Source organism: Vidua macroura, chromosome 2, assembly GCF_024509145.1.
Source record: "Vidua macroura isolate BioBank_ID:100142 chromosome 2, ASM2450914v1, whole genome shotgun sequence".
NCBI lineage: Eukaryota > Metazoa > Chordata > Aves > Passeriformes > Viduidae > Vidua > Vidua macroura.
This window is the reverse complement of record NC_071572.1, coordinates 65782620-65810432: the sequence shown is the minus strand read 5'-3', so window position 1 is coordinate 65810432 and position 27813 is coordinate 65782620. Positions and strand designations below refer to the sequence as shown.

At 41.5% G+C, this 27813-nt stretch overlaps 1 protein-coding gene across 5 annotated transcripts in view; it reads right to left on the bottom strand.

Annotated features, from left to right (window-relative positions):
• Nucleotides 1-18773: 18773 nt before the first annotated feature.
• BBX (BBX high mobility group box domain containing) overlaps nucleotides 18774-27813 on the bottom strand; it is a 135119-nt gene continuing 126079 nt past the window's right edge. For all 5 annotated transcript variants that reach the window (XM_054001710.1, XM_054001700.1, XM_054001692.1 and 2 more), the window contains 3 exons: nucleotides 22534-22731; nucleotides 21668-21860; nucleotides 18774-18993 (listed from right to left, as the gene is read on the bottom strand). In XM_054001710.1, the coding sequence (XP_053857685.1) occupies nucleotides 18906-18993; nucleotides 21668-21860; nucleotides 22534-22731 (479 nt within the window). In that variant the 3' untranslated portion in view covers nucleotides 18774-18905. The remainder of the gene's footprint in view (nucleotides 18994-21667; nucleotides 21861-22533; nucleotides 22732-27813) is intronic.

Sequence of the window (27813 nt, the reverse complement as noted above, 5' to 3'; positions counted from 1 at the left end):
CTCCTCCTGCAAACACAGCCAAGGGTGCACCCCCACCAGTTGCATCTGGCAACCACAGAAGAACCACAGAAGAAAATCTGCCAGATGTCAGGAGGGAGGAACTGCCATGCAGAACTTGGCTCCCCATTCAAAGCAAAGCAAACCAAAGCAATGCAGCCCCAAACAAGCAGATCAGGTCTGTCTGGGGTGCGAGTGTGTTGCCTGGAGCAGTGTTTCAGCACACACTGCCTGGCTGGGTAGCTGCTGGGCATGGAGGCTGCACTGCCTTGTGTGTAGGAAAGCACAGAGTGCCCCTGCTGTAACAGGACCTGAGCCTGGCATGAGCACAGAGCTCTGCCGATGTCCATTCCCAGAGGTGAAAACCCAGCAGCATGAGGCTGTTGAGACAGCCAGAAGCTGCCAGTGACAGTGACAGTACTTGCCACTGCCACTGCTGTCCATGCCAGAGAAGTAAAAAGGGTGGTTATGAGTTTAGAAGATATGCAGTGACTCTTCTGTGTCCACGTGGTCTCTTCATGTCCTTGGGAATGGCTGAGGAAGCAAAGCTCTGATGGCTCCTGGCTGCACTCCCTCCTTTGGAGCAGGAGCTGCCAGGTTTCTGTCCTGGTGCCCACCTGGGCCTTGGCTTCTCCAGCAGGAGAGGTGCCAGCTGTGGCTGCAGAGCCACCTCCTGCCCCTCAGCAGCCCCGGCTCCCCACGGTGCATGAGTAAGGAGCACACCACTTGGCTTCAAAACATACAATATACTTTATTGCCTGCTAGATAATCAAAGTGAGGAGTAAACACCATAGCTGGAAAAAGCAGAAAATGACTAAGAGAAGGAAAAGAATATCCAGTCACCAAACAAGTTATCAGGCAATAAACCATACACAATATAAATAATTTGTTTCCCAAACAACTAAATCTTTATTTTGCTAATGGCCATTATATGGTTAATTATCAGTAGTAAAATCTCTGGATTTCCTTTTCTACACAGCATTAGTAGTAAGAAATATATAAGGGACTCTGCAGAAAGCAATACAAAGGAGTTATATACACAGGCACCTTCTGTGGAGCAAGAACAGAACCTCATGTAATAAGGAAGGGCTATCTACAAACCAGAAGACCATGGTAATACAATATTAGCTGAGACTTAGTTGAGCTGCAGCCTTTCCACAAGGTAGGCTAGCCAACTTATGTATACATACATATTTTAATATAGATATATATAGAGAGATTTATTATTTTAAAAATAATGTGAACTACCTGTAGTTCCTAGACTAATTTTAAAGAGGCAGTGTACCTTTCTGAAGCTTCATTTCAGGAAGTATATTAAAAATGGTATATAAAAGACTAGCAGACCCAAGCTCACATGTCGCGTCCTGGTATCTTCCCTCCAGCTTCTTTGTCTAATGCTATATCTGCCACCTGCATTGACAGCAATGGCTTTAGTCATCTGGATTGCTATTTATGTTGCTGTAATTGCTACCACTAAATTTACTGGATTATAGTGTTAGTAATTGTCGATTATAAATAGCAATAATGCTGCAGTACACTGTCAAAGCCTGCTGCATTACGAAGATCTAGTCTGTATGTGCATGCAGAATTTTGTTGCTTAATCTAAAAGAACATTTCTCAGTCAAAGTGCTTCCCCTGTCAATCCCACCATGCTTTTCAACCATATGGCAAGGGCTCCTCTCTCTTAAGGAAGATGTGATGCCTCTCACCCCACACCAGCTCTCAGCAGCCCTTCACACGGCACCCACTTATCCAACTTTGTTTTCAGGACATAACCCTTTCCTCTCACACAGCCAGTGTCCCTAAGGCTACTAAATATGACTTATTAAAATTAAAACTGACTATTTGAGGAAATGCTTTTAACACATTTTGGTCAAATCTCCAGCTGGGCCATATGAGCCTCATGCACCCCACAGCAGGCAGGGAGCAGAGTGCTGCCTGTTGCTGCTGGCCAAGAACCAAGCCCAAATTGCCAATAGGGGATGAGAAAGGGAGAGACATTTTCAGGGAGCACCACAAAGGCCCAGCAAAGCCCAGGATGCCTTTTGTGCCACCCTTTTCCAGTCTGCTCCCTGTTGGTGTCTTGGGGTCCACTCACAAAGGCAAACTAGGAGCATTCACATGCAGACAGGCAGCACCCCTTCCAATGTATTTCCTCCTAAAAACAGGGATGGAGGCGTGAGGCCCGTCTTGTAAGTGGTACCACTTTGCTCTCAGTCCAACCCTCGCTGCTCACAAGAGATGCCACACCACTTTTGTTCAGAGATGCCACACCACTTTTGTTCAGAGATGTCACCTAAAACACTCCCTGCCTGAGGGTTTCTAGAAGCCTCTTCCCAAATCAGTGATCACACCCTGATAGCAGTTGCCCTGCCTCAGGTACCACACCAGTGTTGAGGGTATCCCCCACAGCCTGCCACATTTCCTGCCAAAACAGGGTCCTGCCCGTGTGACTCAGCATGGTCCCACCTGCACAAGTGACCACTCTGTTCTCCTGCACCCCCCAGCCAGGCAGAAACAACCTCCAGTGCAAGCTCCAACATCTGACCAAAAGCACACAGCACACACTCAACAGAAGCCATCTTTGATACAGCACAAGACATGTATCAAGACAAGTGTGGCAATAAACAAACAGTTTTCCCTAATAATTCTGGCATTTTGATAGGGGAGCTTAAAAATAGGTATTTGAAAGAAGGATGCCCTGATGGAACAGGATGTATTTGCAGTGTGAGGGAAGGAAGGATGGTCTGTACCCAAGAGCACACATACCATGAGCACTCAGCCCAGCAAACACATCCTGCCTGAATTGCACCCTCTGCATCTTTGATTACAAAATGGTAAAGACAGAAAGTTCCTGACTGGGATTTCAAGCGAACTCAGAAGCAATCTTATCTATCTGAGCAGCAAGTATCCTTCTTTGTCTCATCCAGGTACCCACAGAGAGCAGGCAGGAAAGTGCCACAAGAAGAGGGGTGTGCACAAAAGCTGGAAGCTGATATAAATGGCACATGATATAAATTCTTCTGCCTACATCAGGAAAGACAGTGTGTAGGGACACTGCTTAAAACCCAGTCACTTCAGTCTCTGCATCACCACAGAGCATCATTTCACCTTATTTATGCCCTTAGACTTTGCTTTGCCATTGACACTGTGCAAGCACAACACAAGAGAAATGCCCTTTTTTTGTATTTTGCTAAGAATTTTGTGCATGCAAGGGTAAGAGAATCAGAGTTATTTTTCAGTTCTGTTAGTAATTCCTCTCCAGCTCTATAGGACTCAAAGCACATGCTGATACTCAAGAGCAGGGAAAATGCAGGAAGCATGTTGTTATGCTGGGAGGAAAGGAAAAAAAAGAGCAAATTTTCAAGCGAGAAGCAATTACACTGTAAAATCAGATGAATATTCATCTGTACTGGCTGCTCTTGTGTTGACTACTGAGTAACAGAGTATAATTTGGAAGTCATACCGTTTTACTCTGGTAGATCTGCTGTAAAGTGCAACTTTTTTTTGTCACTTTTGTCTCCACTGTAACTAGTTTTTGCTTATTCCAGGTAGGGTTCCCAGGGCTGAGCAGCACTGAGAAAATAATGAAGGATTAAGAGTCTACGAGAGTAGGAGAAAAACCGTGAAACATGGAGGAAAACACTTTTCCTTCCCCAGACATCACTAAAGACTACATTGATGGTGAAAGTGAGGACTACTGAACATACTGGTTAATTTGCAACTGAAGTGCAGCCTGATAGGCATGCACCATAGTTTCACAGTTTGCGTGTGACAACAGGAGCAAAACCAGGAGCAGTTTGTGTGTGACAACAGGAGCAAAAACTCCTAGCTCTAAGCCAGGGTGATTATTTGGCTTGGGGAAAATAATTTCATCCCTCCCACAAGTTTGGTTTCCCCTTTTATAGTGCCAGTTCTTCCAATCACAAAGTTGTTGAGGAAATTGCGTTTTCTAAACTGCTCCATTGCCCCCTTTTCCTTTTTAAGCCATTAAATATTTTCTCTCTCAGTGCTTGGAGAATGCCAACTTCTGCAGGAGCTTGTCTGTGGAGATACTGCCTTTCAAAGTCAGTCTTTGGTCAGTACAGGGATTTCATCAAAGGCTCAACGAACAGAACTGAACAGACCTGGGTGCCCCATCCATCCAAGCTCCTTGCCATATCCATGTCCATAACTGGGGCCAGATGTCACCTGGAGCAAGCATCTATAGGAAGCCTCTGCTTTGTGTCCTGCCAGTGGTACCACTTGTTTCAGCTCTTCAACACAGCACATAGTCCCTGTGCTGCTTTGCTGTGACTCCCTGGGTGTCAGTGCCCAGCTCTGTGCCACCACATGGAGCAGCTCAACGGGGCCTCGGAGCACCACAGCAGACAAGAGACACTGAATGCCTGTGGCAGCAGGGCCACCTATGCACTGCCTGCACTGTTCCCTGCCGAGGCCACGGAGCCATGGCTGTGCAGGGCTGGTGCACGCAGCCTTAGCAGCCCTGGGGAGTGTTGCTGGCCCTGTGTGTGGGGCTACAAAGAGCTACAAAGGGCTGCTGTGCACTGCAGGAGGCACCAGTGCTGGTTGCCACGGGGGCCAGGGGCCTTTGCCATTGCCTTCCCCCCTTGAGCTTCGTGTGACCACACAGAAGAGCAGGGCTGCAGGCTCTGGGGCAGGGTCCCAGCACATGCCAGCATGGCTGGGGTGATCTCTGCCTGGTGCCTGGACCAGTAGAGTGTAAGAGATTTACCGACGCATTCCCCACAAGCCTGCTGCTTCCGTTGAGTGTGGCAAAGCCCCGGCACCAGGCACAGGGCACCAGGCACAGCGACCAGGAGTCCAGGCTGAGAGCCTCCCGATGAACCACAACAGGCAGAAAAGGAAGGCAACTGCTCAGCTTGAGGGACGTGCTCTCCCCTTTGCTTCCCCATTGGATGCCTATTCCCAGCAATGGGTTCTCAGCACGGTGTGCCACCCAGACACTCCTCAATGAACTGTGTCATTGCCCCAGCTAAACTGGTGCACAGGTTACAGCACTTGCAACACACTGGCCATACTCCATTACTGTTCTGTTTCAAAATTATTCCACTAGTCTGAGTTTGGAGCTGGAGAGAGTATTGCAGGCACAGCCATGGGTCCCTGTCTCAAAGCAGAGACCTGGGCATGTCCTGGTCCCTGCACTGCCAACACCATTGCATGCAGCTTTTCCCATGTCTTCCAGGGAGAGATTGCATCAGACCGCAGGCAGGGACCTTGCTGCAAGCACAGGTGATGCCTTGCCAGCAGCATCCCACCAGAGGATAGATAGGAAAAAGGCTGTTTCCAAGGCAGGAGGAAGGAGGGAGAAGACAGCTGTAGGCCAAGGGCAGGCTCTGGCCTCTGCTGCCTCTCCAGCCTCTTCCTGTGGCTGGCACAAGCACTGCCTAAATAAATGGATGATGTTCGCCTTTGGTTTCCTCCTCGCAATATGGCTTTACTGATGGCCTTTTAGTATCTGAAAAGGGTACCAAGGAAAAAGGCTGGCAAGCTGGGTTGGTTTGGGGCTAGGGATTTTTTGGTTTGGCTTTCTGTTTTTTCACTGCTTTTTTTCACTCTGTAAAAAAAAAATTGAAGGCAACTATTGGATAGAAAACACAGCATGAGGAGAAAGGTCTCTTTGAATCTTTCTGATATGGCTATTAAGCATCAACCTGATCCACCACTCGAAGAAAGAGGTTTTTAAAGGCATGGAGGAGTCCTGTGGTGAGCAAATTTGGGCTGGGGATCCTTGAAAATCTTGTCTCAGATTTTATCTGACCATTATTTCTTAGGTTGCATTTATAAAAACAGTTAAAATGCTCCTCTATCTAATGTCATTTGAGGGCATTGTCTTTTTCTCCTACACCCTAAAATTTTGTACTTAGGCACTAGGGGAATAAACCACCCTCAAAAAGACAGTCAAACACTGGAAAAAACAGCATGGGAAATGGTTGATTCTCCACTATTAGAGGCTTTTATGGACAAGTTCAACACTCACACGTCCACCCATCAGGTCTGTGCTAAGTAGAGCTTAACTTGCCTTGGAAAATGTCTAGCTGATGTCTCCAAGTCCCTTTTGACTTTGTGACTCTGCACCAAGTAAATACTGCCAAGATTTCATCCTGCCACAGCCCAGGATGTATTTAATATCCTGTCTGGCTGTTTGGTTTTCTGCCTTAGCTTGCTGTTTGTCCACGAACACACACAAGCACTTCAGACATCCTCTTAAGAGTCAGCTTGCACCTTCATCATACACCACCAAAACCCTGTCTACTTCTATAGTCACCCTGAAAAAAGATGAAAGTGGGGAGCAGCAAACCAAGGGGATCATACAGAAATATCCATTTTGACATTCAAAAGCTGTCACAGAAAGTCCTCCTTCAGTCTTTTTCCATCTTGAAAAATGCTGACCTATCTTCTGACAAGTTGATAATGAACAAGAAAACCCCACACTGACAAGAACCTCTGCCTCTTTTAAATACCCTTCACTGGCTCTTGCCCATGGATTTCGTGCGTTGGGCATTCAAGGAGCATCTGGTTTGTAAAATCTGCTACAAGTAGCCCAAAGAATTATGTGGTTTACATGAAACATAACTCTGTCTTGGGGAAAAAAAAAAATAAAAAAGTCAAGCTATGCACCTGGGCCATTTTCAAACAGGCACTCACAAATACCAAGATGAAAGACCTCTTAGGAAATACCAACACTACTGTGACGATAATGTGCGACACTGCATTTCACGTAACATGATTGCCCAAAGCTGACCTCCCACCCCCAGCTCCTCTCAGCTGGCTTATGGTGCACAATTAATGCAGCAACAAAACAGCAGTCAACCTACAAGGAGCGAAAGGAAGTGAACAAACACCAGCAGCCACACTGGTCTGCCACGCTCATCTATGGATGGCAGTGGGAATCCATCTGTTCACCATTTCTGCAGTAAACAATTATTTTAGCAACTTAGAAACACAAGCAGAAAATGGAGAATTTGATTTATGGAGGTGCTGGTCTTTCTTTACAGGCTTGTCTGCACCCTCCACCCCTATTTATAAATTTCACATGGGTGAAAAGAGACCATCTAGGGACAGATTTAATTGTGAAAGTCTGTGGCATCCTTCCACAATTCATGTTTCTTGATGAAAGCAGTGCTTAGAAACAATAACAAGAGGATAAAAAATGTCTTTACATCAGCAATTACTCCATGTGCACAGAGCCTTGAGACAACTACCATCACAACAGTATTTCAAGGAGATGGATGAACAGCAAGTGTCCGGTGCTTCCACCGCCAATCTCTGTAACAAACCTGCAGGGAACTGCTCTCCCAACACAATCTCTGCCATGCAAAGTGCCTAGAACAGCTTTCAAACACAAGCAGGTGAAAGAGACAGAAATTAAAAGCAGTATTTTACAAACTGACAAAACATGCAGGGCAAGAGCCCTTGGCTATGTGAATCCTGCAGGTGCAACTCGAACTGCAGCTTTCTGCAGCACGTGGCATCCCTTATCCCATTCCTTTGGATGCAGTGGGGCTGCTGCGTAGCTTCCCAATGGCCAGGGTGCCTTCTCTGGAGGGAAAGCCATAATGCTGCATGTCTGATCCCACAGGCTGCCCCCATGTGTGCCTGCTGCCTCAGGCAAGGCTGTATAAGCAAGGTAACTGGAAAAGCCAGTATTAGCTTTATTTCAAGATTTCTTCTGTAATGATGGAGAAAATAAGTGTAATTGTCTGGGGGTTGTCTTTTCCTCCTTTAATAAAGAAATTTAGAAATGTGTTGAGTTTTATTTTGCAAGTTAAGGCTTAGCATGAGTTCTTGTGAATGTTTTAGGTCTCTAATATGCATGAAGGGGGTTTGGTTTGGCTTTAAAAAAAAAAAAGTGAATTTAAGCCATGCACTAAGAAATGAACCAGGCCAACTTCCCATAAAATGTGAATCTATTCATACAATAAACTCTTAGGAGGAGGAAATAATTTATCAGGTTTCAAAAACCTGCTGGGTACCTGGCTCTGGCACTGGTGGGCTTTCCTACAGAGAGCTGAGGCACAAGAAAGGCCTGGGGAGCTGAGTTTTGCTGCTCTATCCACTTCCCAGCAGGATCCCACCCCCCGTGCCTGTCTTTTTGCAGAAGCTGTGTTTGGTGCACAGCCATAGGTCAGGAAAACTGTTGTTAAAATACTAATTTAAAAAAACACTGCAGGTTTTTCAGAGTTATCAGTAGCTTGGGAAGGTGTGGGATACTGTCCATCCCACTGAAAATCTGTGGCATGTTTTGCTACTGATGTCAACCAAGTGTTCAGCCTCTCAAAAAAAGAGAGAGAAAGGCAAGATAATTGAAAAGCAAGGTGAAAGATTTGCAAGTGAAACTTGGTGTTCCCAACTTCCTGCAACAACGTAAAGAAAACCATCCAAGGAAGAGATATGTTTCTACCAAATATAAAGCATTTTCAGTGGGACAAAAAACCCAACCAGTTCTTTTTAAACAGCTTTTATGCTGTTTATGTCCCTTGTATCTTGATGGAAATGGATTTCCAGCAGCTGAGATTTGTGGGATGGTGGTTTAATGCTGAATACAAATGCACATTCCAGGCATGCCACCACATCCTCCCACAAGCAATGTCAGGTGTGACAAGCCACCACTGCTAAGGGACTCCCATCCATGTCTGAGGCAACTCACAGCCTCTAACTCACAGAATCTATAAACTTCCATTTGCCACTTTCTATTTATCTTAAAACTGTTGAAATAGCTCTATTCGTGGTTTTATTTATCCAAAGTACTAAAAAATTGCTCATCTTGCAAAACATACTGAGTATTTTCTGAGTGGTCTAAAAGCCCAGAAATTTCTATTTAAGAATACATTTTTATCTCATCATTAAAGATGCTTTTAAATCCCTGCTGGCAACCCTTGGCCTTTAACTAGAGAACCACCGTGTCAAGATGGAACAGGAAATATCCATTTTTTTTGTCTAGGTTCTTTAAATTAGTTATAGATTAACAGAATCCATGAATATGAAGCTACTGTTTTTATATTGACTCTTGTGTATTATAGTGTTTTCAAGGTTCTCACCCATGAAACATGAGTAATATCCTCATAAATTAGTTAATTCAAAAATGCAACCCTTCTTCCCTAATTCCCTGATTTCCTTGCTGGCATGGATTTCTGCATGAGAAATAAGTAGTTACCTTCACTTTGAAAGATCCCAGAGCTCAATTAACTACGTCCTAAATGTGATGCACTACAGACAATTACGAGCAAAGATGTTTGGAAAAAAATTATGTACCAAGATTAAACAGTCACACAGCAAATGCTTCCCTCCATTACTTTCCAGTGTACAACTATGCCTTGTGGCAGCCAAGCATGGTATATTTTCTTAAGACAGCAAGAAGAATTTTCTTAATTACTGATTCAAATAATGATGAGCACTTGATATTATTTATGATGTACTTGCAGGGAAGCTCTCATTAGCAACACTTACACACGTGCCAAATGCATCTGTCATCTGTGAGTGAATGGGACAGTTTAGAACTGCATCACCCCTTAAGCAGCTCACCCATTACTTCTAACTGAAAAATTATTGCTACAGTCACCAAAGCAAAACACAGCATCCATTCCAAGCCACAGACTTGAACTGCCATTTCTGCTTTTTTTTCAGACCACTTGCAAAACCTTGCTCTTGAAATTGGAACCTCTTGAAGACAATGAATTGTCCATCTGCTGTGATGGCAATTTCCCTGCCACTTTACTTCTGTTAGAAAACACTGCTCTTCAAAACAAAAGCAAGTACACCCTTGTTGCCACAACCTGTCAATCTCTGTACCGCCTACTGAAGCCTGGAAGCTCATGAAGGTCCAACTTCACCATTGAGTTCCCAGCCGGGTTTGTTTCACTTTGTATTACAAAAATCCATCTAAGCACCTGCAGGCAAGCACAGATCCCACACAAAGTTGTTGAGGCATTGACAAACTTTTTGCCATCCTGTAGTGGAGGGGCTTGTAGCGAAAGAACCTCTCCCTGCCAGAGCCCAGCTTCATGACAAACACCACAGCTGGGAGTCCCAAACCAGATGAATCATCTCAGACTGTAACAGGGAATCATCTGTCTGTCAAGAGAGAGATGTGCAGTGAATTTGCTTCAAATTACATCACTCTGACTGATGGCAATGGCATGCTGCAGGCTACCTGAATCAATGACATTGGTTTTGCCAGACTGAAAACACATGAACTCCAAAGCCATTACAAAAGCCATTATTATTGGACACCAAAACCAAAACTAAGTATCCTAAACTATTGACAGATTGGGACTATCTGATTTCGAAATTCTCCTTAACTCCTAAAAACAGCAGAGTGTTTTAATAACCCAGTGGTGCTGACCAGGTATTAAGGGAACCCACCTTTGGAAAAAAGGGAATTGATACTCAGATTGGTCTGACTGAAGCCTGATGGTCTGCTCTAACTGGGAAGCCTTTGGTGGACCATATATAAACTTGTACTCCAAAAACTTATTTTGGATTGGAAGGACACCTCCCAGGACCTCAGGTTTTCTTTTTCCCATCCTTTCTGTTTTCTTAAATTTGATGTTGTTTGATGGCAACACCTGCCTTCTCTTACTGTTCTGCAATGTCATTCTGACTCAACTGGCTTGATTTTTGAGTCTATTTCAATTAGTTCCTCTTGTTTCACAGGCTGACAAATAAGCTAAAGTGCTGCTCTATATGGAATATATGTTTTGTATTTTGTACTTCATATAGGCTGGATTTTCAACTGGAATTTCTGCTGGGCTTGCAGCAGCGACACTGTGGGCCAGTGCACTTCTGCTGAACATCAAATAATTCTCCAATCAGAAAACAACCAATAAAGCCTCAGTGAAATTTCAAGTATATTTTAAATACAACTGTATTAGAACTCCATTTCTTACTGTTGCTGTGCCAAGAACAGTCCACAAAAAAGAATTTGACACTGGATAGAAGGTAGATGTTGTATCTTACAGGTTTTATTTCAGAAAACAAAACAAACCAGAACTTTGCAGCAGAGATAGGAATGCATCTTGTATTTTGTTACAAAGTGCTAGTGTCCTACTGGAGAATGGACAGCTCCACGAGCTGGTGTATAGCATGGCTACTGTATGCCCAGGTATCCTGTGTGTCTCACTCCATGTTGTCACATTGTAGGAAAAAAAAGTCTCTCTGAAAGTAGGGTTAGCTGTATATTAAAAAACTTCAGGATAAACAATGAAAGGGACCAACATAGGTATCGAGGGGGGAACAGCAGTGTCTAGCAAAGCACGGTGCTTGAGTTGGATGATGCCTTTCCACCCTGTGTTTTTCCAGAAGTATTAGTGGAAATTTACCATACCTGTAATGCCATGTAGTTGCAAAAAGCAACAAGAGTGAGAGCTGGGTAACAGACCAGATCTAGATGCACTGAGAATTAGCTGAATTCAGCAGGTTTTTAGTTGGAAGAACCAAATGAGAGCAGATGAGAAAAGATGGGACTTCAAGGAATGAATTCAACTGTTTTAAGGTAATTTAGTAATAAAAAAAGTGAATAGTGACTTCAAGGTCCCTGACAGGGCATCCAATACTGATAGAACATGCATTTCTTAAAATTTCTTCCACTTTTTTTGCTCACTGAATCAGAACTTTCCTTCCCCTTTCCCATGACCTTTACATGGCCTTTAAGGCTAAAGCTTTTCCATTCCTGGTGTTTCTTTGCAGAGATACTGACGCATACCCAGTAAAGGCAGTGCAAGATTGCATACGTTTCTTCTTTCCTGAGTAAATAGCACATAGATAAAAAAAACCTAAAGGTTTCCCTTCTGCTGCTTTTGACTCAGAGACAGATCTGCTCCCATGTGAACAGCCAGTGTCTACTGGCTTCATGAAGTCTGTTCTGGGATCTTCTGTGATCAAAAAATACATGGCAATCAAAGAGGTTTCAGGCATCCAAGGACTGGAAAAGAGAAGATCCCCAACAATCTAATTTTCAAGCCCCAAGAGGGTAAAATATATGGGCAGAGCAGATTCCTGGTTTAAACAAGTTTCCAATATAGTGGGAACCTACTACCTTTATGTTTAGGCATTGATGTCACTTGCTACTTATTTCTAAAAGAGAAACCATTCCTGAGTAAGTTCTCTTATGTACAAAGACTGAAATCATAGCAAGGGCTTCTGTGAGGTGACTTCTCTTTTATCTTTGTTGACTAACAACAAGCTTCCCAATTGTGCAAAGAAGACAAAATCCACAAAAACAAAGTAGATACCTAGAAAGCTCAGAAGAAAAGCCACACTTTTCTTCCGAAGCCTAACTGCACAGAGTCCTGGCTCTCTCTGTCCCACAATCTCCAGCTTCATGCAATGTAAGTCCATAGAATTCTGGGGCAGCTGAATGGATCTGTGGATCTTCTAAGCAATGTCAACAGTGCTGAGCCGGGCTCAGAAGTTTTAAAAAATAAAATGGAAGCTCCCAGTATAGACACATGCAAGGAAGAACAATTGGGCAGAAGTTCTTTGCAAAATAAATAACATCTTCACAGTCGTTGTGTAGAAGCTGAGTGGATGATCTGACAGAAAACTGCAGCATACAGTTCTGAGGATCCATCTCTGGGTTTTGGCATCTTCCATTTTCCAGTGAAAATGAGCTTGTTTAAATATAAATAACCCAACAAGTTCATACTGTAGCTAAAAACAAATTCTGCATATACTTCTACCTCAGCCATATGTTAAAGTAAACAATCATTTGATGGTAAAGCAGGTGAAGTATCAAAGAAGCTCCATTTGAATAGTATTTATTTGCAATCATTAGTTTGAAATGGGAAACTGTTTACAGGCACACACTAGATAACCAAAATAGAATGAACATAAAGAAATCTATTTAAAGGTCCTTATCAAATATTTCAAATATTTTATTAAATATTTTATTCAGCTTCATTATCACAGTTTGATGTAGTTTAGCATGTTATACACATGACTTAACATGTGCACTTAAAAGTACTAAATTAGAGGTTTTTGAGCAAAGTATGACATTCTATAAATGTGCTTACTGACTTAACTACACACAACTAAGAAGGCAGTAGCTCTGTTATACCCCTGATGGAGATGAACTATTGTAAGGCATGTTTACACCAAACTTTGGAGGGAACAAAACTATATACTAGGTCACAATTCAGTGGAAATACATGTGGAAATAGAAGTTGAAGGATTGGGCTTAAAGAAGAAAGATCATAGTAAATCAGTTGTATTGACACTGTCAACAGATACTGGTTATTAAAAGCAAGCACTGCTGAGAAAGAAGGTTTTTGCAGCATCCAGGTCAGCAGGATCTGTGTTTTTTTCAGGTGTGATTTTTGAAACTCACACCTTATGTTGTGTAATTTGAAGAAAAGATACCAAAATCTAGCAAGGAAGTCTGAAAAACTTCGAAGTTGTTTTGTGCGTGAACATGGGAACACTTTAGTACAGAGTACATGCTGGAAGTCACTGCACTCCGATGTGCATGTGTGTATGTATACACACATGCAGACACATGCATGTACATGCCTCTTCTGCTTTTGTTGTTCTCAAAGACTCAAACCCTGTTTGGAGTATAGCAGTACTGAGGGGCAAACAAGGTTTCACCTTGGAGCTGAAAAGAGCAGACGAGCATTACATTCAGGAGCCCAGTCAGTTTTCCTGAACAGATGTGATTTTTCCAGTGGAGTACAGCGCAGGTCTGCTGGTATATGCTAAACAGCCAAGATCCAGAAACCACAATATAATTCTTTGGAAGAACTCCAGAAATGTTAAGCTATTTGCAGCAATATTTAAAATTCCACCTTAATGAAGGCCCTAGGTCATGATGATGTGCTGCTCCCCCAGGAACATTATGTAAGCCCAGGCTTAAATCCAAGAGCATAGTGGTCTGTGATCGGGGCTCCCACACTGTCACAGTGCCAACAACAATGCGGCCTATAAGGAAGAAGGGTTTCCAGCCTAAGCCTGGGTGTCTTGCTGAGTGGAGATCTCATGTCAAGTCTTCCTAGATTTCTGCCATCAAAGCATTAGTGGGGGAACATGAAATAGACATCCATCTTATAAGCTTCTTCAAAGCTGCCAATTTAGTACAGAATACTGAGTATATAAATGACTATGGTAGTACTTCAGTGAGAGCATAAACCTCATTGTGCCTTTTTCTTGGGGAATCCAGGGGAGGAGGCAAGTAACCCTTTCACAGCCTAAGTATGTACTTGTTCATGGCACTCAGTGTCCTGAAGGGCCTCAGCATCCTGGCAGCTGTAGTTGACAGTTCAAAAATATGTACAAGGTAAGGAGAACGCCTTGAGTATTGCAAAACATGGCAAAGGAGCTCTACAACCTATCAAACAAACACCATCTAATGGATAACATAGGGTATACAACACCCAAGTTGCACAGTTACGTTTCCTTGCAAAATCAGGACTGCAAATGTAAACTCCAGAAGTTGTTTCAAGAACAGCACATGGCTTACTCGACACCTCTGGAAACATCACAAGTCCACCACCCCTCAAGAACTGCATCTTCTGCTCTTGCATAAACTGATCTCACTGAATCAAGCAGAGCTAGTGGGCCCCGTCTTGCAACCCATATGACTGTGGCAGAGGTTAAACAAAAACACTCCAGCAACATAGTTTGGCTCCCACTGTATATTCAGCCTTTATGGTGTCTGCACTATATAAATGTTGCTCTTGGAAAATAAAGCACACAACGATATACAAATGGTATCAATGGCCAAAAAGATTACATTATTAAGCCTGAAAGCAAATGAAGTTAACAAAAGTAGTCTTTTAGGAGAGGTAGCCATATTAGACTCAGCATTCAAAAAAAAGGGAGCGCACTCAAAAGGGTCAACATACATTATAGTGTCTTGTAGACCCATCATGTTTCTGGTTTCCTACATAGTTTTTTTTTTTCACAATGTACACACTTAGGCACACACATGTGCACACACACACACACTCATCTCCCCCCCCCCCAGTATATAGACATCTAAATTATTTTCTAATTCCCCTTTGTTGCCATAATGAGAATAAAGGACAGCTTTCCTTACATACTCTTAGCTGCCCCCATGTCTGTAACTTGCTTTCAGTTGGTTCAGTATCTGTACAGTAGCTAAACAGGCAGTGGAAATTATAACTGCTTCAATTAATATTCTGTTGCAAAAGACAGCATCCAAACTATAAGGCATTCCTTTGTACTGATGTGACTTACAACTCTCTACTTGATACAAACTACAGAATGCTGTTCGGCCTTGTGCTACAAAGGCAGCTTTCACCCAAATAATAAAGACCAGAGCTGGAATTTAAACACCACAAATCCACACACTTCTACCAGTCCCTTGTTTTTGTGCACCTTTCCAACAATGCTTATCACTTTAATTTCAAAAGTCATGCAACAATTCTATAAAATAGAAACCCAAACTACCAAGAAATCTCTTGCTTCTGACTTTGGGATACCGTATTAGTATAAAAGAGCATTCAGAGAGCTTAAATAAATATATTCTTTTCTGAAATCACAGCACATTCAAGGGGTAGTTGCTGCCAAAAGCAGAGCATTAAGTAATCTCCATAGATGTTTTCAGAATAATTTAGTCAGAAAAGACCTGTAAGATATGAAGTTTTGATTGATTTGCTCTAATACGTGGAAAATAGTCTACTGTGGGGATAAGAATCTGCATCTCAAATGTTCTGCAGAACATATTTCCCATATTTGTATACAGTACTAGAACAATTAAGAAGACATTACAGTAATTTTCTCCCAGCTTCTTAGATCTGTAGCTTCAGCTATGACAATGTATTCTGTATGCCTCAGAACTATGAAATAGCAAAGATGACTAAATAAATAAAAGCCAAGGAAAACTGGGACAGTACTGCATTTTACACTTGAGACAAGATTCCCCCCTCCCATGGATAAGTCACAGAGGACAACTACAGTAAATGCTTGTCTTTTTTTTTTTTAAAGGAAGATTTATACACAGGTTCAGATCCAGAAAATAATGTGAAATGCATAAATATTGATAGCTTTAGCTAAGTTAAAATGGGTTCAGTAAAGTATGATACAACATATTCAGAATAAACAAAGCAGGAAAGCATCATATTTTGGTTTGCTTGAGATATACATAAGGTGCAACAATATTTTGTCTAGAGGCATTTGTGGACAACGTGTTAACAAGTAAGAGTGTTTGCTGGTATACTGAAGTACACACAATAGCAATGAGATTTTCCAAAAGGAAAGCAGCTGAAATTAATAAAAATTAAAACAAAACAAACAAGGGAAAAAAACCCAACCCCAATACAGTAAGATATTGGTCTGAAGTTTTTGTTGTGCTAACAGACTTTGTTACCTGAAAATACTGATACCCCTTCTAGTAGATTCAGGGAAAATTCTAGCTACTCAAATCAAGACATCACTCAGAGAACCAACAAAGGCAAATGCCTAGTGAACTATAAAGCTTTGCAGGATTTCTGCTACTCTTAGTGCCTAATCGCTTAAAAATTAAGCATATCTACAAAATGTTTTGTAAGTATCTGAAAACAGTCATATCCAGTAAACTGACCCAACCCTACCCCCTCTCTAAGGGAAAGTCAAGGAAAAGCAGATCAAGTAAGATATTAATTAATATAGAAAAAAGTAATTTTATGTTTCTTTTAAAAAAGGTACCATTAATATACAGAAATATCTCCAGGAACAATATTGAAATTTAAATCGAGGAAGGATGGGGTGCTTTGACAAAAATATATCTACTCTAAAGGTTTCTAGAGAAATAAGTTAGTACCATTGTCAACGTGAACGGCCTGCACTGTAACATATTTGGATTTCAGCTAATTATAAAGTGGTCCAAAACTCCAAAAGCCACCCTGCTGTGACCCACAAGTTTTAAGTAATTTAAATTTTTCCTGTCTTGTTAAAATAACTTATAAAACTTTAATAAAATCTTATTTAAAATACCACCATATGCTGCAATGGCATTCTAGGGGCTCTCAGACATTTAGTCACCTGAATTTTTCAAAAAGCCTTTTCACTGACTCATTGCTTTGTAAATTTTATTGTTCTCCTGTTGTTCCCTTCTTTCACCACATTCATCCTTGATGTTGCTGTTTCAGTGACTCTTCCCCAGCTATGTGCCTTTTGTCAGACCTTTAATCCTTTCTTAAAACTCTTGTGGTACATTGTATCATTGTGTATTGTTTCCTGACACTGAACCAGACAGAGACTTTCACTTAACTACAACAATGAAAGGCTAAACCTAGCAAGCATTAATAGTTACTGTCCATATGGCTATTACATCAAATTAGTTACAAAATAACCTCAAAACACATTATCAATTCAGTCAAGTATAAATAAGAATGCCTGATAGAATGATGTAAACTTGCATCATTTAAAGACTTAATTCAAAGAATTTCAAACTCAATCTAATACTATCAAAAGTTCAGCCGGTATGACGAAGAATAATATAAAATTATTGCTGGAGTCCAATTTGGTAAATTGTTGTGCTACAATGCAAAAAGTAGGGAAACATCTTGTGCTATAGAAGAAGTACCCTGTTGAATTTGTAGCTTTAGATCAATTACTAGTGATCATTTTGCATCTATTGGTAGGAATCAATGCTTGGTTATATAATAGTGTAAGTCAGAATAGTGAAGGTAACAGCCAAGTGATACACTTGGCCTGCTTTTGGGATGTATTTATGACAGCAAAACACAAAAATTCAACACAAGCAGAGACAGCAACTGGCAGATGTATCTGTTTGGTAGTCTGAATTCAGTCAAACGCTACTCTTCAGTTGTAGTTTAACTGTATACAGCTTTCCACTTTACCAACACAAACTGTAATTGGCCCGTTATGCAAACTCTGAAGCTGATTTGGACTGTGCATAGTAACTACAACAATGCCAGTGTCTGTAAAATGTAAAAGGTATGTGTACTGGTGTACACCATATCGAAAAGTCATGGTTATATGTTATTCAGAACTGTGAAATAATACTAAGGTCACTTTTGAAAAACGCATTTGCAGTACTTTTTGTTTACAGGAAAGTTTCACCAAGTCGCTCAAATATCTATGCAAAAATAAAGAAACCCTCCAAGGCATGAAAGACAAGTCAATTATCTGCAGTATTTTCTTTTCCATACACCACACCTTTTTCTAATGCACATCATCCTGGTTATTCAAAGCTAAATTAAAAAGAAACAAACCCAAATGTAGCCTGTCAGAACTTTTCCCAGTAAACTCTACCACTCCCGTGGCAAATATAAAAGTGCAGAACATCTGGACCACGTGGCTGCCCAAACACCGCTAACAATGGTACATCTAACAATGGTACAGTCCAGGCTGCCTTGAGTTCTCTGGAACAGGTTTTAAATTCATTCTACAATATAAACGTAGGCATAACCTATTAATATAAACCATCTTAGAACTTAAATCTTCATGTACAAAAATGACTAAGAATATCTAATAGTAACTAGTGCAGTGCATCAGTGTTTTTGTTTTTTTTGTTTTTTTTTTTTTTTCTTTTTCATTTAGAATAACTAGATATTATATGAAACTAGTTGTCATACTCTCTGGTTGGTAAAAGAAATGCTGTGTGAGCTAACAGTAAAGGCAGCCTTTTTCACACCAACCACCTGTTTACTGTTTAAAAGCCTTCAATAGAAAGCAAGCTCTGGGATCATTCCACTCCATTTCAGTTCATTAATAGACAATATCACCCTCCTACATACTGGATTCCAATTTGAGGACCTAGCCCAAGTTGCTAACATCTAGCTTCCAGCGAATTCTGGGCCACTCAGAGCAATAAGCACTTTATTGCAGTCTCTAGTTCCATCATATGGACTGACTAGCTTCCCTTGGTAAAGACAAGGCTAGGATATTAGGTAAAGCACAATGTTTTACAATAAAGTGGAGCTTCACTGGTCAGCGCAGGAAATAAGCACTGGAGCCTGAGACATTTCATTTGGCTGTCCATCATGTGGGAGAGGTGTGGCCCTCTGATTTCTGCAAAAGAAGAAAAGAAAAGCCACCCATCAATACTTGGAGCACAGGAGGTGCTGTTATCAGACCAGAAAGCAGAGAAAGCAGCAGCTGTAGGGTTTAGCACCCAACACGGACACGGCAGCATGGTAACTCCTCACTGCTGCAGGTGCTCACAATACTCTGGTTATACCTGCTTTCAGAGGTGTTCCTGCAACAGTAACACAATATCCTGAGGGCAAGCTACATCACAATGCAAAGGCAGGAAAAAACAGATGTGATGGTATTTGACTACACAAAGCAAAATCCACAGCATAAGAGTAAGTTAAGAGCGCACAAGTGCTATGACTCATTTTGCAAGGGAGCTGCTGCAGCCCTCAGAAGCAGAGCATCTAGCATGTGTGGCAAAAGGTAACTGCACAGAGACACAGATCATGTTAGTGTGAGTCAAAAGACAGCTTTTAAGCAATATAGAAATATACTCATCAGCAGAGTTACCTGACTACATCAGCCTAGTACATCTCTTTCATTACTACAGCAGTGTTAGTTTACAAATGATCCCTTGGCACAGGGTATCATAAAAATAAATGGTGCCAGAATTATATGCTGGAAATCAACATCAGTCATGGTACCAAATGGACTTGGGAGAACTCCTTTGCAGCTTGTTTTTTAAAATACATACACTGAGCATATCACTGCCTGTTATTTACTCTCAGAGGTGAGGTTCTGTTTTTGTTACAGTATTTATCATTGGTAGCAATGAAAATCTGAGGCCTGCTTCTCATTTACACCAGGGACACTTTACCTCACTCTGGCTCAGCTAAGACCTCCCCACAGAAACTCCCAGCAGAGGTACCCATCTGCTTCACACAAGGGGAGTGCAATGAAGTGGCCTTGGCACAAAATGCACCTCAGACTCACATGCTTAACAAGGGCATGTACAAGGTAAATAAAGATAAGCAGAAGTCTTTAAATGAAAACCACACTGCCAGAAGGATTCCATGTCCCAAGGCTCTATGACCCTATTTAATAAATTACATTCAGATACTGAAGAAACACATCAAGCAAACCACCAATTCTTTTCTTCACATTTCTGGCTATTTGCAAAAGTTAGTTACAAACGGTAACAACAGTTGACAGAGTAGAAAACAGAGAAGCATCTAGCCTGTAAAAGATTGAGGCTTCTGGTTTGACTTCCATTTGCCAAGTGAGAGACGTGCCTAACTTTCTACTGGAGGACTCCTCCCCTGTTGTCATTTCACGTCCCATTTCACGTCCCAGTTACAAAATGGCATTTCCAACAGTTGTGGGATATTTGCCCATTTGGTGTTTTCAGGCCTTATGAAAGGTGCTGCATCGCCCAAGCTACATAATGACATAAGAGGGGATTCAAAGAGAAAGGCCCAAGCACAAAGCTCTGCAAAACATGAGCTGACTTCAACAAGGACAAGAGGAGGACAAGAACTCTTAAGAGGCACAAGGAAGAAAAACCACAGCAGAGCAAATCCTGTTGCTTTAGTGTATTTCTGGTCAGTGTTAATGGCAGTCAATGAGACCATAATGGTGTGAGTGAGAGCACAGCTTAGCACAGCACTTCCACAAGTCCCATTTTGTGGCTTATGATGACAGACAGCCCAACTGCAGTGTGAAATCACTTCTCACCCAAAACAACACTGCTTAAGCAAGACAACAGCTTCTGCAGAGAGGAACCAGCAGATCTGTTTCTTTTAGGGTTCCTGAGCTTCTAAAATGCCTTTGAGCATTTGATGTGCAGCCTGAACACAAAGGACTGGGTTCATCAATGGGGCCCACGAGAGGAACCGTTAATTGAGGTTGTGAATGGTTTCATGAACTGCTGCCTTGAGGAGTTGCTTAGGCAGCCAGTAATCTGTCAAATTGCATCTGCAGAGGCTGAGATGGTTTCAAACTGGCCCAATGCTTCCTCAATGATTTTCCACTGCAGGAGAGGATGGGATTTCATATGCAGTAAGTTCCATGAAAGAACAACACTGGATAATCAAGAGCCAAGGAGGACCTACTGTCACTGGTTTACTCTCATCAAAGGTCTGACCATGCTGAACTGATTCATAAGCCATAAGTAACCTGCACATTCTCCACCTTATCTGTATGGATGGCCTACTCAATAACTGAGAGGACCAACCCAGACTACCCTGGCTTTCCATCACCCAGAGTTGTTCTGCCCCATGCTATTCTGCAGATGCATTGCCTTCTACACAGCAAAGCAAAAGAGTAAGAATAACTAGTTAGCTTCCCTCAGCCATGTTCAGCATAAAAAAATTAATCTCAAAATGTATGAAATTCTCTCCATCATTTGAGGTTTTTAGGCCACTAGAAAATGCAGATCAGCATGCAGTAGCTATTTAAATCTCCTGTTATCTGACACATAGCATCTGATAATTCTCTGTCATTAGGATATCAAGGAACATATGAACCTGTTTACATATAAAAACTGGTACAAAAGCTTACTGGGAAGGATCATTTTACTAACTGCTAAATAGATTACATTATCATTTAGGTGAAGACTTAACACTACTAAGCAAGTGGGGTAAAGCAGATATAAAGCTGTGGAAGAGGAAATGCGGGCCAAATTAAACAGTCTGCTATTCACATGCTTTCTGAACAAGCTGTCAGCTACATACTGTTTACTTAAGACAAGAAGAAGTAAAGAAAACCATACCTGTGTACATTTTCCATGGCTGCTACTTCTGCCAGAGCAGCTAAGCTAAAAAATGCAGACACCGCTGGCATATCTGACGTAATACTATGATTTTCTTCTGTCTCTGTGTTTCTGGAGCCTTCACTGTTGCAATCTGCTTCTACACTTGATGATTTTTGAAGAGTACTTTGTGGCAGCTCTTTTGGCTTCTCCTCTGCAAAGAAAGTAAGTCAAGCGTGCAGACATAGTCCATAAATTCACTGCAGCTGACTAGTCTGGTGTTAACAGAACCTGTACCTTTAGGACTTTGATTCTGCCAGTGGCATCTGATTCATGCTGTAACCTCTTCTGACTTAAGCTACTGGGTCAGAAGCAGTAGCAAGTACTAAGGTTTATGAAGCAGTTTACTGATTTTGCATTCAACTGAATTTGATCTCTTCAGTCAGGCAAGAGAGCTTTTGTGTATGTTTTAGATATAGTAGTCCTGAAAGATTATCTTACTGGAGAGCTCCAACAAGGACTCTGGTATTAACTGTCATACTATGAAATTCAGTTTTACAACCTATAACCAGGTGCAGTGCAATTTCTTTGCTGGGCTGGAAACAAATTATGAAAGGTAACCATTTTCCATTTCTCTTTGCATGAGTGCACAGTTCTTAGAGTGAAATACCCAGGGAGAAAAGACAAAATTGGTCATTCAAACAGAAGTTGGCCATTACGGACTCAGTGATTTCCCAGTTGATGAATACCTGTATTTTAAATAATAACAATTCTAAGCAGGTAAGAAAACAAGCTAATTGAAAAACACTGCCCTGATAGGTTGCTTGTACCCTCAAACCTTCTCCAACCATTCAGTTTTAATGAAATTTTAACTCCAATTTCCTTACCCAGTGTCCCTGCTGCTGGTGACACTCGCCCATCTGCTGTTCGGACAAGATGCGTGATCTTAGTTTTCCTTGCTTTCCTTTTCTGGCTGCCAACTAAAGGCTCATGCATCATTGCTGGCTCTGGAGTGTTTAGGGTAGATATAGAAATTTTATTCTTCCAGGCAGACTCACCGGAATTTCTGTCTTCTAATAGTATGGCTGGAAGAGAATAAAAACACAACTTTAGATGTAGAATAATTCAGCCACTAGCTATGCTCATTTTGCATCCATCTGCATAAAACTCTTCCTAACAGGTACTCAAGAGCATAACCCATGCCAAGATATGACCTGAATGCCATAGATGTTTGCAGTGAAGTAACAGAATCCACCTTAAAGATATACTGAAGGTTCAATTTCTAATATTTGCCAAGAAAACTGTGAGATTGGCAGTGGCACTTGAGTAGGAGCAGGGTATTGCTCTGTATAAAACATTCTGCAACAGAAGATGTCAGCAAGTGCCTAAGAGACAAAATGTATTTAAAGAACAAGGGTCTTCACATAAGCTTATCTTAGCTCACAGACGGACTGACAAGCAGAATTCAGCAATTCCTGACTAAAATCGTAGTCTTACCTCTTTAGTCACTCTACATCAACTCCTCTAAGAAAGGGAAATACTGCCTTTTACAAAATAATGAACCTTAAAAAACACCCCAAAGGCTGCAAATAAAAAAGCATAACTGGACCACAGCTGAAAACAAGCATGCTAAAAAAAGGAAGTAAGCATGGGATAGAATACCATGACAGAAATGCTGCCCATATAAATTCAGAGAATGAGAAAGGAACAGTTTAAATCTTTCTCAGCAGCTCCAGTGGTGGTGTTCTGAAGCAGCCTTTTACCCTGAACTGGAACATGATCCCGAATTTTCACTTGACTAAAGAGTTTATTTTAATCTTGTTCACAAAGAAATTGGTCAGACAGCAATCACAAAACATATTTAAGCTTCCAAAGTCTGAGCTCAGTGCTTAGTAGTCAACTGTTTGCAATTTGCATTGATTCAATAAGCCATTCTGCTGATCCCAAAGGGTATTGCCAGTGCATAAAGGCAATCTGTGACATCTTTTTCCCTCCGGTGATAAAGTGCTATGAAGCCTGCCTCATCTGTGATCACTGTCAGCCAGGGTTAGAAAGAGGCTACAGGTAGCAAATGGAATGCTCAAGAAATTTTTTACAGGTGCCTGTCTAACCTGTTTTGAAACTGGGAACACTCATGATAGATACCTGCACCACGTTCTTGAGGTATTTTTTCCCAGTTCACTGCCATCCTGAATGAGTATGTATTTTTTCCCAAATATTTTTTCCTGCACCTCATCTCCCTTGATGCATTTTTAATGCATTATTCTCTTTACTCCCTGTCAGGTTAGATCCCATCTCTGCAACACTCCTTGACATATTTCCACAGCTGTTACTGTGTCTACAGTTAGCTTACTCTTCCCTCCAGTTTCTTTTAATCTTTCTCCCCGTTTTAAAGACTTTAAGACACATTGTCACTTTTTGGGTGGTTTGACCAGCAGAAATTACACACGCAAAACTGAAGCCAGAGTGCAAACTAGCTCTTTAAGAAGGGCTAAGAACTAACAATTCCAATCTCCTGCACTGAGACTGGTGGTGTCACACAGGAACTTCCAGCCCCACTGAGCTGTGCACAACAGCCTAACAGTCTGCATAGCCTTTGCCTTTCACGTTAGTGTGTATTTCTGTTTATTGTTAATTTTGTAGATTTAATGAATGTTCTATTCAAAGATGTTGCTAATAACACCTTTATATTTTGCTGGCTTTTTAAACTGTTAATTGTGTGAAGATGTGGACTAGATGAAGAGAATACCTGTAACACATTTCATCTTGTTAGCAGTTGCCCTTTGCTCTTCTGTTTGAATGGGAAGGACCTTTTAATGTTTTATTGTCTAAGAATACAATCAGATCTAGTACATACATGCACAAACATTTGAAACATTCCAAACTTTGTTTATGATTTTAATTCACCTATGTTCTCTTGTAAAACACTTTTGAACTTGTGCATGTTTTTTATTTGGAAAAAAAGCACACTGCTTTAATTAGCATTTTAAAGTGCATAGCTCTAGCTGCCAACCTTTCCAGAGTTTTGCTGTAAAACTGATTTTTTTGTAAAGAGCACTCAAGAGAAAGCACAGGAAAAGATCCACCCTGTAAGAGTCCAATTAAGTAGAAGCACCAATGACTGCAAATGTGACTTTCAAGTAACTCAACTGGGCCAACAGTGAGATGTTCAGATAAGCTTTGTGCATTAAGACCAGGATCTTAATTGGAATGTATAATTAAATAGGCAGCTTTCCCTCCAGATTTCTTATTTGGGAATTCATAAGCATTGATTATATTTTAATGTAATGGTCTGGTTGTAGTCCCAACACTATCTGTTAATTCTGATTTGCTCTAATTAGCACTTTGACACTGCTGTCTACTTCTACCTTGATTGAGTTTATAATGCTTTTAATCTTAGTACTACAACTCACTTTTTTTCTTTTTACATTTAATAAAAATATAAGACATGATTTCAAACAATGAACAACATACAATTAAAAGAGACTTGATCTGGTATGCGTTTAATTAGATGTGTTGTATGTCAAGTCACTAGAAATTAACTTGATTGATCACTACAGCTGAGGGTTCCCTTTTATATTTTTCCTTCTCATATTGTATGTGTCAAAAAATAAAGAGAAAAAAAACCTTGAAAGGTAAAATAGGCAATAGTGGAAGCCATAAGGAGTATATGATGTTGGCATGTTTGACTAAGAAGCAGCAGAAGGTGGCTGTAAAAGCTCAGATGCAGTAAGTATATTCCCTCTCCATGTTTTTATATTGTTTTATATTCCCTCTCCGAAGTTTTAATTGTAATCCTTGAAATGAGACTTGAAAGTCATCTACTTTCCTTTTCTCCTCTAGCTCTAAAAGAAGCTCTTTATCACTTCAACACAACATTGTTGCATAGTCTTGAAGAAGGAAGGATTGAAGGTGAACAATGAGTATTTTGTGTGTGTGTGGGTGCAGGGTGAATGTTGAAGGGAAGAGCATATTTTTCTCTTCTCTATCAGTTTTAGTGGACACTGGGTTTAGAAATATTTTCACTGACTTCTTTACAGAGTATTATTCAAGCAGACATAAAACTTAGAAATCACACAAAGTCTTCACTCACAAGACCCTTTGTGCTGATCTCTAGAGGAGAAAGGAGCCCATATTTCAACAACTCTACATCAAAACTATGTGCTCCTGCACCTTCTTCAAGAGGAACAGCATCCCACTGCTTCAAGTGACAAAGGTATATCCATACAGATGCTCCAAATCAGGACCTGGTTTTGTTCTGCAGGAAAGGTAGGGCTAGCCACGCTTAATTCCCTGTAGTTTTCTTTAATCCATTTGATATCCTTTCTGCTTCCACGCTGTCCTGCATTCAAGAGCTGTCCCAAGAGGAACTCAGCTAATTTTCAGGGGAACATTGACTAGACATGAAATGAGGTTCTGCAGTTACTGTGCAGTCCTGCCAACAGGTAGTTGCATGCTCAGCTCTCCATGACAGTGGCATGGGCAGAACGACTGGGCTATCTTTGCAAGCAGAGTTGAGAATATGTCATGAAGGTGTGGGTCTTAAGGCATGCCTATGCCACAGTGGCAGAAATGACTCTGAGAGGGACATATCCAGAGGTCTATGCCAGATGGTTTCCTCAGCTAGGTTTGTTAAAGGTTTGCACAAACAGTTTATCCTATTCTGCAGGCATGCAGAGTATATGTAGTCTTATTTCCCCCCTACCTTTGTGAACAAGAAAAACGAAGTCAATTGAATTGACTCACCACACCAAAGCTTTTCAGATGAGCTTTTCAGATCAAACCCCAAAAAAACACAGACTTTAAAGAATTTCTTTAGTGATGCCTCTTATGAGAGAGAGCTGCAGAAGTTTAACCACACTTAGTGGAGAGCAAATGCTCTGTGAGTCTAAGCATGCAGGTATCAAGGAAGAAAGGTGGGCTGTAATGATTTAATTGTCTTTATGAAGACAAACAGTGAAAATCTAGCCAGACAGGGCATCGCTTCAAGTCATCAGTGTCTACGGAACCACTTCACCAAGGAAGTGATGCCGAGCAGACCGAACTGGCAGAAATTGCAGCTCTTCTGACAATAGGACACTGCTACAATACTGCTTTGGGGCCAGGCAGCACACAGAGATGCAGCAAGGACTGGGACTAACAAGCAGAGATACAAAGCAGCAGATGGTCAAACCAGGTGTAGGAGACAGCCGCCTGGGCGGGAAGCTCTGCTGCAGGAGCCTGTCCTGATCCAGCCCTCCCCCAACCAGAATGGCTGCCAAATGCACAAGAGCTACTGGTTCCCTCTGGGCTGCAAGCCCCACAAAACAGGGCTCTGATGTGTGTGGGAGAGCTGCTGTAGGAGCAGGCACAGTGACAAGGCTGCTTCATGTGTGAGCTGGTGCTGAGACCAGTGTATGTGTTCATCCTCTCTTCTCCCCATCCTGTGCCAAGGCCAGTGTTACAGCTGGCTGCTACACAGACCATGCAACAGCACCAGCACAGCTCATGCAAGAGCCTCAGCACAGCTCACTAACTATACCTGCAAAGATGCAATCACTGTGACTTGTTATTTTAAGTACTGCTTCCCATTGGAAAGCCTTTCTGGTGTGGCAGAAAAATAAAACTCCCAGATGAGTGTTAACTTTCCCAAACAGGCATGGGTCCAGCTGGGCTTCTGTCAGCCTTCCTAAGGAAGAGATGTATCTCTTGACATACTCAGTTGCATTATTGCGTGCTCTCTGTAGCATTTCACTGGTGTTTAACTGGGTTGTACCCTGCTCGATGAGCAGCTGCAAACTCTTAACATGGTGACGTGCACTGGTGCTGCCATGTACAATGTGGTCAAAATTCACTCAGATTTTCATACCAGAGACACATGGACAACACAACACAATCACATTAAATTTGCCTCTACTGCACTTTTTTTCCTTCACTCCTAAGAGATGCACACAAGCACACACATTTTTCAAGATGAAAAAACATGAAGCCAGCATGACCTCTGCTGACAGCAATCCTTCCAAGTGTCTCCTCTGCAGCTATACAAACATTCAAGCTCCTTCTTTCTGCAAAATTAACTTCATAAAAGCCAAAACCGCACATTAGGTAGACTTGTGACTCACCACAAGTATAGACTAACCACAAAAGGGAGTAGAAATTTTCACTTATTGTTTGATTCACAAAATGCT